Source organism: Scyliorhinus torazame, chromosome 1, assembly GCF_047496885.1.
Source record: "Scyliorhinus torazame isolate Kashiwa2021f chromosome 1, sScyTor2.1, whole genome shotgun sequence".
Lineage (NCBI taxonomy): Eukaryota > Metazoa > Chordata > Chondrichthyes > Carcharhiniformes > Scyliorhinidae > Scyliorhinus > Scyliorhinus torazame.
Window position 1 is genome coordinate 357942711 of NC_092707.1, and position 12009 is coordinate 357954719.

Sequence of the window (12009 nt, forward strand, 5' to 3'; positions counted from 1 at the left end):
GTGACGCCCAGTGTTGCCTCAACCTTAATAAAACGTGCTGTATCTCTAGGTTTTGTCTGAGAGGACAAATACAGAAGCATGGGCTTGCGCAAACCTCATTCGCCTCTTCAAAGAAGAAAACACTATTCCATTTATTGCCCGTTATCGAAAGGAACTTACTAATAACATGGATGCTGATGCATTGCGAGAAGCACAACAGACGCTTGAAGAATTGACGTAAGAAACATAAGTAATAAAATCAGCATTGCACTATGTCCTCCTTCGAACAAAACTTTTATGCCTTGTCTGAAAAATGATTGGGATATAGTTACCTATCGTTGCAGATATATAATTGGAAAAAGGCAGTATTAAATCGGTTGACAGGCATGAAATATACCTGCCCGGTTTTTTTGGTTTACAAATGATGAACATATCATTATATTGCAGTTGTAAAGGTTTGGATTTCGTAAGAACGTTATAATTTTGAACTGAATTTTAGCTTGATTTTCCTTATTGTATGCTTTCACAGTAAATTGATTGTGTAATTGTTGGTGCTAATTGCAAACATCAGAATGTGTGTTCATTGTCCATGGGCATTAATTGTGTTTTCATCCAATGCAAATGTGGTCAATACGCAACAAAATATAATTCAAATAAACAGTTTGTGAAACTGAGGTATTGAATGGAGGAAAGGAAAGACAGAACCTGTAGGCAGACATAAAATTACAGTCCCAAACATTGAATATTGACATTCTTTCACAGCAGTTGACTAAGGTCATGTGTGGGAGCAGTGTACAGACCCCAAACAGAAGGTACCCAAAAGACAAGATGTACAGGAAGAAATCAATGGGGTGTAGATGACAGAAACTGCAATGCTTTAGGATGTTAATAGAAATATCGATCAGGTGAATCAGATTGGCAAAGGTAGCCTGCAAAATGAGTTCATCGAGTGTAATTGGGACAATTTCTGAGATCTGTACGTTCTAGAGCCATTAACAACATCATAGTAAAGGAGCCTCCAGCTGACAGTTATCATAACACGATAGAATTTCATATTCAGGACTTCCGATGGTGACATGTAGATGGAGGTCGCACATTAGGTGGCTCTTGCTAGAATCTCTGATTTTTGGACTTTAATGCCGGTTTCAGGGGTAGTTTGTGAATGAGTTGATGCGGGAAATTATAAGGAAGACATGAAATATCGAAGGCCCAGAAGAAAGGTGCTGGAAAGAAGGGGGCGAGCGAAAGTCACTGTCGAATGAGGCTGGGAGTCCTTCAGGAAGAAAGATGGCGGGGGTTGGATCGAAGGGTGGGACCACTCCTCTCACGGTGGAAACTCTGACCGAGGTGATGTTGGTGGAATTCGAGAGGCTGTTTGCCAAGCATGTGGAGGTGCTTCGGAGGGAGATGATGGATGCGTTGAAAGAGTGGGTGGAGGAGGCGATTGCCCGGTAAAGGCGGCAATGATGAAGATGTCAGTTGAGGTGCGGGAGCAAGGAGAGAAGTTCCATGTGAAGGAGAAGGTCTTCACGGATGGGAATAAGACTGAAACCTTCAAGGTCAAGACTGAAGTCAAGCAGGGATGTGCCATTGCCCCCACCCTTTTCTCCATCTTCACCGGTCCTATTCTTCACCTTGTTAAGAACAAGCTTCCCAGTGGAATGGACATCATCTACAGAATGGACGGAAAACCTTTCAACCTCAACCGGTTGAAATCCAAGAAGGAAATGACACTGACATTACTCGTGGAACTTGAGCATACAGATGACATTGCCATCTCCACTTTCTCAGAAGAGAGTCTCAAAGCCTTGCTTGACACCTTCGGGGCAGCATACCAAAGAATTGGTCTCAGCCTCAGTCTCGGGAAGACTCCGGTCCTTTACCAACCTGTCCCAGGACATGATCTGGTCTCTCCCTCCATCAAGATCCACAGAGAAACCCTATCAAATGTGGAACATTTCTCAGAACTGGGTAGCCACCTCTCCTCTCAGGCTGACGTTGATACAGAGATCCAACATTGTATCCAATCCACACGTGCCTCGTTCAGATGCCCAAGGATGAGAGTCATTGCCAACGGAGACATCTGTGCTGACACCAAGATCCTTGTGTACAAGGTGGTTGTCATCCCAAGTCTACGTACAGATGCCACCTCAAGGCACTGGAGAGGTACCATCAACGCTGTCTGAGACTGATTCTCTGCATCAGCTGAGAGGCCAGGTGTACTAACATCAGTGTCCTTGAAGGAGCCAAGAGCACCAGCATCGAGGCCATGATCATCTGAAACCAACCGCTGGACCGGCCACGGGTCCCTACTGCCAAGCAAATCTTCGCCCAGCTCAAGGAAGGCTCCCAAGCAAGAAAAGGATAAAATAAGTGCTTCACAGACACCTTGAAGGCTTACATCAAGAAATGCAACATGGATGTCATTGCCTTGGAGACCCTTGATCAGAAGAGACCTACTTGGAGGAACCTCCTGATTAAAGGAACATAGGATAGGTGGATTGGTCATGCTAAATTGGTCATAGTGCCCAAAGGGTTAGTTGGGGTTACAGGGATAGGGTGGGGGAGTCCACCTTGGTAGGGTGCTCCTTCAGAGGGTCGGCGTAGATTTGATGTGCCGAATGGCCGCCTCCTACACTGGAGGGATTCTATGATTCTTATTCTCAAAGGTAAGAAGAGCCCCGGAAAAGGAGCCTGAGAAAACGATCTAGAGTCCATGGACCAATCCCACCATCCGGAAACACCTGCCAAGCGTGCTTTCGATCAGGCTCTAGAATCAGGCTCATCAGCCATGCAAGAACCCACAGCACCCATGACCAGTAACACAGTTTTTTAGGTGGACAATCATACTTGTTAGTGAGCGATCGCCGAAGACCTTTTTGGTCTCCTTTTTTGAAAAAAGTTGTAACTGCTTTAGACGCAGTTCAGAGAAGGTTCACTTGACACATTCCTGGGGTGGAGGACTTGTCGTATGAATAAAGGTTAGCCATTACCCATTGGTAATTAGAAGAATGAGAGGTGATCTTATTGAAACATAAGAGCTTGAGGGGACATGACAGAGAGGCTGCTGAAAGGATATTTCCCCTTGTGAGAGAGACTAGAATTAGGGGACATTGTTCAACAATGAGATGTTTCCCACTTAAGACTGATATGAGGAGAATTTTTTTTCTCTTGAGGGTCATTATGGAATTCTCTTCCCATTAAATCTGGATCCTGGCATTTAATTAATTATTGTGGGGGGGGCTGGGGTGCAGACTCTGCAAAGTGGAGTTGCGGACTCGATCAGGTCAGCCATGATCTTATTGAATGGCAGAGCAGCCTGAGGGGCCGAATAACTAATAATTAGGGGTCCTAATTGGTCTGTCCCTTTGCTGTTTACTGTGCATTGCAGTTGTTTCATCTTGTGCCAGAAGATGTCACCCTGCACAATCTTTTACTTCTTACCTTCTCCTTCACCACTTCTGACCACCAGTTTGTTTATCTGTGAATGCCCCTCTTCTGCCAGCATGGCATCTTGATGAACGTGTCGATTTAAGGGTTTCAAACGTAACAACAAAGTCCTGTCAGAAACCATCAGATCAGGTTGTGTTTTTCTGTTTTGTGGGAATAAATCGCAGAGCCTGTTCTTTGTGTGAAATCCTAGGAAACTGATTTTAATAAAGGTCTTTATTTTTCTTCCTTTTTAGCACAGTAATAAAGAAAGCGCACACAGCTATACAGAAACTAGCAAAAGACGAAAAACTTACACCTTTTTTAAAAAATACTTTGCTGAACTGCCAGACTCCAGAAGAAGTGGAACATGTGGTGAGTAAAGTAGTTGGTTTGAAACACGTCTTTTATAATCTTTGTAGATACTTAAGAGTACCCAATTCATTTTTGCCAATTAAGGGGCAATTTAGCATGGCCAATCCACCTACCCTGCACATCTTTGGGTTGTGGGGGAAAAACCCACGCAAACACGGGGAGAATGTGCAAACTCCACACGGACAGTGACCCAGAGCCGGGATCGAACCTGGGACTTCTGCGCCGTGAGGCAGCGGTGCTAAACACTGCGCCACCATGCTGCCCCTTAATCTTTGTAGATATAAATGTCCGTCTGGAGCATTCATTTTTGTTCCTGATTTTCATTTGTTATCCTCAGGTTTCAAAACAAACTGTTTGGATTACATTTGCTTGATTATAATTGTGCTTCAATTAAATCACCTCCAGCTAGTCACCAATGTTACAAGCTTAATTTCCGTAAATCTTTGCTGAATTTATGTTCCTGACACTTTGAATTGATTCATTGTTTTGCACTTTTAAAAAGTGACCATCTTTCCTATGACTAATGGTCAAAATTCCAAATGGGAACAGGTGAGTACTTTTGTGCAATAACAATAACTTCTTTAGTCATCAAAGTAAAGACAAGAATGCCAAATTTGAAACTATCACAACAATATATATTACCAGGACAAAAGGGTGCTGATTGGTTTGAAAATTGACTCTGATTGGCCAAAGCGTTGACATGGAGAAAATAGTGCAGCACTATAAAATCCCCAAGCTCCTGGATAAATCATAAAAGAGGCAAGGCTTGAACATAATCTTTTTGTTTGCAGAGAATGGGTTCCTGCGTATGAATGTAAGCGCAAACAAGCCTCGTTAGAGCTTGACAGATTACCTTAAATTGGTTGTTAGTGTAGCTATTAGCACACTCAGGATTGCATGCAGTTGAGTTTAGTTTTAAGGACACCATGTATGCCGAAGTAGATGGTGTAGTCATGTGATCCCCTCCAGGTCCAGTGCTCGCTAGCATTTCCATCAGTTTCCACGGGAAACATGTTTTTGATGGAATAAGGGCCAACTTCCTTCTCTGTATATGTTTCTGATACATAGATTTTATGTTTGGAATCTTTGGATCTGAAGCTGCGTGTGAAGATTTTCTTGTACACCATGATGTGCTCTTTCCCACTCTCATGTTCAATTTTGAGATGGATTAGTCTAACGTTCTGCCTTTCCTAAACGTATCAGTTGAGAGATCTGCGAATGGGTTCGCTACTGCTGTCTTCTGCATGTCGGACAGTATACATGTGGGATTCGTATAGCATCACACACTATAACATTGGCCGTATCAGAAATCTTGTAAGTAGGGCCCGAGACATTTGCTCGCCCTGCAAGACACCCTGCGGAACAATGCTCCTGATCAGATCATTGCACTCTGTGTTGCTCAAACTTGTGAATGAGCCAAAGACTGCCACTTTCGGACCTGAAAAGTACCTGATCTATCCTAAATTACCCTAGAAAGGCAAATTATCTCACAAATTTGAACAATAGGTTAAGTAAACCGTTTCCTGCTGCTACTGTGCAGTGACTACGCATGTGGTGTCTTCCACTAACAGGATGCAGCTGCCAGTCCAAAAAGAACCTCAATTACATGGTAGGCAGAACAACATAGTGCATGTATTGCAGTGCTGGCACGATACCAGGTACGGAGGCAGCAGGTCTGAGATTGACGAAACTAATCAAACAGCAAGTTGCCTCGGTTGTTTGCAATAGGCAGAGTACAGACAATACTCAACCAGCCTGCGCTAGCAAAACCCAAAACACCTACTTTTAGATGTGATTCTGTGATTGGGCAGTATTTGCTGAACAATCTCCAGTGCTCTAACTGCTGCACCCATATCCAATTTAAGGTAAGCAGTCAAGCTTGTTGTGTGACTCTTTTAACATAGAATCCTTACAGTGCAGAAGGACGCCATTCGACCCATTGGGTCTGCACCGACCCTCTTAACGAGCACCCTACCTAGGCTCACGCCTCCGCCGCATCCATGCAGCCCAGTAACCCCACCTAACCTTTTGGACACCAAGGGGCAATTTAGCATGGCCAATCCACCTAACTTGCATGTCTTTAGACTGGGAGGAAACCAGAACACCCAGAGGAAACCCACGCAGATACGGGGAGAAAGTGCAAACTCCACACAGACAGTCACCTAAAGTTGTAATTGCACCCGGGTCCCTGGTGCTGTGGGGCAGCAGTGTTTTTTTAAAAAATATATATTTTATTCAAAATTTTTGGCCAACCATAACAGTACATTGTGTATCTTTTACACAGTAATATAACAATATAAATAACAATGGCCAGTTTTTTAAACAAGAAATAAATAATATATAAACAACATCAAAATTAAAAAACAAAACTAAATGGCAACTGCCTTGTCCCAAATAAATACTCTCCAAAAATACAATTCAGCAGTCCAGTATACAATTACCTATAACAACAACCTATACATATTATACTTATACACTAACATCCCTGAGAGTCCTTCTGGTTCCCCCCCCCTGGGTTGCTGCTGCTGTCTTCTTCTTTTCCATTCCCTCTATCTTTCTGTGAGGTATTCGACGAATGGTTGCCACCGCCTGGTGAACCCTTGAGCCGATCCCCTTAGGACGAACTTAATCCGTTCCAGCTTTATAAACCCTGCCATGTCATTTATCCAGGTCTCCACACCCGGGGGCTTGGCTTCCTTCCACATCAACAGTATCCTGCGCCGGGCTACAAGGGACGCAAAGGCCAACACGTCAGCCTCTCACGCCTCCTGCACTCCCGGCTCTTCTGCAACCCCAAATATAGCCAACCCCCACCTTCGAAAGCACCTTTGTCACCCCCACCCAAAACCCCTGTAGTGCCGGACATGACCAGAACATGTGGGTGTGATTCGCTGGGCTTCTCGAGCATCTCGCACACCTATCCTCTACTCCAAAAAATTTACTGAGCCGTGCTCCAGTCATATGCGCCCTGTGTAACACCTTAAATTGTATCAGGCTTAGCCTGGCACACGAGGACGATGAGTTTACCCTACTTAGGGCATCAGCCCACAGCCCCTCCTCAATCTCCTTCCCCAGCTCTTCTTCCCATTTCCCTTTCAGCTCATCTACCATAATCTCCCCCTCGTCCCTCATTTCCCTATATATGTCTGATACCTTACCGTCCCCCACCCATGTCTTTGAGATCACTCTGTCCTGCACCTCCTGCGTCGGGAGCTGCGGGAATTCCCTCACCTGTTGCCTCGCAAAAGCCCTCAGTTGCATATACCGGAATGCATTCCCTTGGGGCAACCCATATTTTTCGGTCAGCGCTCCCAGACTTGCAAACGTCCCATCTACGAACAGATCTCTCAATTGTGTTACTCCTGCTCTTTGCCATGTTCCAAATCCCCCATCCATTCTCCCCGGAGCAAACCTATGGTTATTTCTTATCGGGGACCACACCGAGGCTCCCGTCTTTCCCCTATGCCGTCTCCACTGCCCCCAAATTTTCAGAGTAGCCACCACCACCGGGCTTGTGGTGTATTTCTTCGGTGAGAACGGCAACGGCGCCGTCACCATAGCTTGTAGGCTAGTCCCCCTGCAGGACGCCCTCTCCAATCTCTTCCACGCCGCTCCCTCCTCTTCTCCCATCCACTTACACACCATTGAGATATTGGCGGCCCAGTAGTACTCGCTTAGGCTCGGTCGTGCCAGCCCCCCCCCCCCCTATCCCTACTACGCTGCAAAAATCCCTTCCTCACTCTCGGGGTCTTCCCGGCCCACACAAAACTCATGATACTCTTCTCAATCCTTTTGAAAAAAGCATTCGTGATCACCACCGGGAGGCACTGAAACACAAAGAGGAATCTCGGGAGGACCACCATTTTAACCGCCTGCACTCCCTGCCAGTGACAGGGATACCATGTCCCATCTCTTGAAGTCCTCCTCCATCTGTTCCACCAACCGCGTTAAATTTAACCTATGCAATGTACCCCAATTCTTGGCTATCTGGATCCCCAAGTAGCGAAAGTCCCTTGTTACCTTCCTCAGCGGTAAGTTCTCTATTTCCCTGCTCTGCTCCCCTGGATGCACCACAAACAACTCACTTTTCCCCATGTTCAGTTTATATCCTGAAAATTCTCCAAACTCCCCAAGTATCCGCATTATCTCTGGCATCCCCTCCGCCGGGTCCGCCACATACAACAACAAATCGTCCGCATACAGAGATACCCGGTGTTCTTCTCCTCCCCTGAGTACTCCCCTCCACTTCCTGGAACCCCTCAGTGCTATTGCCAGGGGCTCAATCGCCAGTGCAAACAATAATGGGGACAGAGGACATCCCTGCCTCGTCCCTCTATGGAGCCGAAAATATGCAGACCCCCGTCCATTCGTGACCACGCTCGCCATCGGGGCCCTATACAGCAGCTGTACCCATCTAATATACTCATCTCCAAAGCCAAATCTCCTCAACACGTCCCACAAATAATCCCACTCCACTCTATCAAATGCTTTCTCGGCATCCATCGCCACCACTATCTCCGCTTCCCCCTCTGGTGGGGGCATCATCATTACCCCTAGCAGCCTCCGTATATTCGTATTCAGCTGTCTCCCCTTCACAAACCCAGTTTGGTCCTCATGGACCACCCCCGGGACACAATCCTCTATCCTCATTGCCATTACCTTGGCCAGAATCTTAGCGTCTACGTTCAGGAGGGAAATAGGCCTATAGGACCCGCATTGCAGCGGGTCTTTTTCCTTCTTTAGGAGAAGCGATATCGTTGCCTCTGACATAGTCGGGGGCAGCTGCCCCCTTTCCCTCGCCTCATTAAAGGTTCTCATCAGTAGCGGGGCGAGCAAGTCCACATATTTCCTGTAAAATTCAACTGGGAATCCATCCGGTCCCGGGGCCTTCCCCGCCTGCATGCTCCTAATTCCTTTCACTACTTCCTCCATTTCGATCTGTGCTCCCAGTCCCACCCTCTCCTGCTCCTCCACCTTAGGAAATTCCAGCTGGTCCAGAAAACACATCATTCTCTCCTTCCCATCCGGGGGCTGAGCTTCATATAATCTTTCATAGAATGCCTTGAACACTCCATTCACTCTCTCCGCTCCCCGCTCCATCTCTCCCTCCTCATCCCTCACTCCCCCTATTTCCCTCGCTGCTCCCCTTTTCCTCAATTGGTGGGCCAGCAACCTGCTCGCCTTCTCCCCATATTCGTACTGTACACCCTGTGCCTTTCTCCACTGTGCCTCTGCAGTACCCGTTGTCAGCAAATCAAATTCTACGTGTAGCCTTTGCCTTTTCCTGTACAGTCCCTCCTCCGGTGCCTCCGCATATTGCCTGTCCACCCTCAGAAGTTCTTGCAGCAACCGCTCCCGTTCCCTACTCTCCTGCTTTCCTTTATGTGCCCTGATTGATATCAGCTCCCCTCTAACCACTGCCTTCAGCTCCTCCCAGACCACTCCCGCCTGGACCTCCCCATTATCATTGAGTTCCAAGTACTTTTCAATACACCCCCTCACCCTTAGACACACCCCCTCATCCGCCATTAGTCCCATGTCCATTCTCCAGGGTGGACGCCGTTCTTTTTCCTCCCCTATCTCCAAGTCCACCCAGTGTGGAGCGTGATCCGAAATAGCTATAGCCGTATACTCCGTCCCCATCACCTTCGGGATCAACGCCCTTCCCAAAACAAAAAAGTCTATTCGCGAATAAACTTTGTGGACATAGGAGAAAAACGAAAACTCCTTACTCCTAGGTCTGCTAAATCTCCATGGGTCTACTCCTCCCATCTGCTCCATAAAGTCTTTAAGCACCTTGGCTGCTGCCGGCCTCCTTCCAGTCCTGGACCTCGATGTGTCCAGCCCTGGTTCCAGCACCGTGTTAAAATCTCCACCCATTACCAACTTCCTCACCTCTAGGTCCGGGATACGTCCTAACATGCGCCTCATAAAGTTGGCATCATCCCAGTTCGGGCATATACGTTCACTAAGACCACCGCCTCCCCCTGTAATTTGCCACTCACCATCATGTATCTGCCCCCATTATCCGCCACTATGGTCTTTGCCTCAAACAATACCCGCTTCCCCACTAGTATAGCCACCCCCGTTTTTCGCATCTAGCCCCGAATGAAACACCTGCCCCACCCATCCTTTGCGTAGTCTAACCTGGTCTATCAGTTTCAAATGCGTCTCCTGTAACATAACCACATCTGCCTTAAGTTTCTTAAGCTGTGCGAGTACCCGTGCCCTCTTTATCGGCCCGTTCAGCCCTCTCACATTCCACGTGATCAGCCGGGTTGGGGGGCTCTTTACTCCCCCCCCCCCCCTTGTCGATTAGCCATCCACTTTTATCCAGCTCCTCACCCGGTTCCCACGCAGCTGTGTCCCCCCCAGGCGGTGCCCTCCCGCCCCGCCCACCCCACCCCATACCAGCTCCCCCTTCTCCCCAGCAGCCGCAACCCAGTAAATCCCCCCCCCCCCCCCCCCCCCCCCCCCGCTAGATCCCCCACTTGCGTAGTTACACCCCCCATGTTGCTCCCAGAAGTCAGCAAACTCTGGCCGACCTCGGCTTCCCCCCGTGACCTCGGCTCGCACCGTGCGACGCCCCCTCCTTTCTGCTTCCCTATTCCCGCCATAATTATCATAGCGCGGGAACAAAGCCCGCTCTTCCCTTTTGGCCCCGCCCCCAATGGCCAACGCCCCCAGCTCCTCCACCTCCCTTCCTCCCTCCCCCACAACCTGTGGAAGAGAGAAAAGTTACCGGGTCGCAGGATTAACAACATAAAAATCATCTCTCCCCCCTTTTTCCCCCCTCTTCGCCCCCCATATTCGCCCCACCACTTTGACTCAAACGTTCTTTTTTAATAACCCGCTTATTCCAATTTCTCTTCAACAATAAATGTCCACGCCTCATCCGCCGTTTCAAAGTAGTGGTGCTTCCCTTGATATGTGACCCACAGTCTTGCTGGCTGCAGCATTCCAAATTTAATCTTCTTTTTATGAAGCACCGCCTTGTCCCGATTAAAGCTCGCCCTCCTTCTCGCCACCTCCGCACTCCAGCCTTGATATACGCGGATCACCGCGTTCTCCCACCTACTGCTCCGAGTTTTCTTTGCCCATCTGAGGACCATCTCTGTGTCCTTAAAACGGAGGAATCTCACCACTATGGCTCTGGGAATTTCTCCTGCTCTCGGTCCTCACGCCATCACTCGGTATGCTCCCTCCACCTCCAACGGACCCGTCGGGGCCTCCGCTCCCATTAACGAGTGCAGCATCGTGCTCACATATGCCCCGACGTCCGCCCCTTCTGCACCTTCAGGAAGACCAAGAATCCTTAAATTCTTCCTCCTCGCATTATTCTCCAGCACCTCCAGCCTTTCCACACATCGTTTATGGTGTGCCTCGTGCATCTCCGTCTTCACCACCAGGCCCTGTATATTGTCCTCGTTCTCGGCAGCCTTTGCCTTCACGACCCGAAGCTCCCGCTCCTGGGTCTTTTGCTCATCTTTTAGCCCTTCAATCGCCTGTAATATCGGGACCAACAGCTCCTTCTTCATCTCCTTTTTAAGCTCTTCCACGCAGCGTTTCAAAAACTCGTGTTGTTCAGGGCCCCATATTAAACTGCCACCTTCCGCGCCATCTTGGTTTTTGCTTGCCTTCCTTGCCGCTGCTCTAAAGGATCCACCGCAATTCGGCCACTTTCCTCTCCTTTTTCCATCCGTATCCAGGGGGGATTCCCTTCTGGTTTACCGCACAGTGCTTTTAGCCGTTAAAATTGCCGTTGGGGCTCTTATTAAGAGCCCAAAAGTCCGTTCCACCGGGAGCTGCCGAAACGTGCAACTTAGCTGGTCATCGCCGCACCCGGAAGTCGGCAGCAGTGTTAACCACTGTGCCACCGTGCTGCCCTTACAGTTGCTCGAAGTGCCATATGTTCATAAGCAGGGTCCTGTTCTCTGCAAACAAAACAAATATGTTCAAAAATGTGTGTTTTTCAATTACCCAGGAGCTTGGTGAGCCTATAGTTTCCCATTGTTTTCTCCATGCAACACAGCGGCCAATCAGAGTCGACTTGCCAACCAGTCAGCACCCTTTTCACCTGTTGAATAAATGTTTGTGATGGTTTGAAATTTGATGTTTTTGCTTTTGTCCTGATGAATGCAAGACGAACACCTTCGGCAACATATCTCTTTTCAGCAGAATTCAACTGCTATGCTACAAAGCGACTTTTTATCTCTTTTAGTTTTA

At 47.9% G+C, this 12009-nt stretch overlaps 1 protein-coding gene across 3 annotated transcripts in view; it reads left to right on the forward strand.

The window, feature by feature from the left end:
• srbd1 (S1 RNA binding domain 1) overlaps positions 1 to 12009 on the forward strand; it is a 425904-nt gene that overhangs the window by 37705 nt on the left and 376190 nt on the right. For all 3 annotated transcript variants that reach the window (XM_072510745.1, XM_072510754.1, XM_072510763.1), the window contains exons 6-7: positions 50 to 216; positions 3666 to 3783. In XM_072510745.1, coding sequence (XP_072366846.1) covers positions 50 to 216; positions 3666 to 3783 — 285 coding nt within the window. The remainder of the gene's footprint in view (positions 1 to 49; positions 217 to 3665; positions 3784 to 12009) is intronic.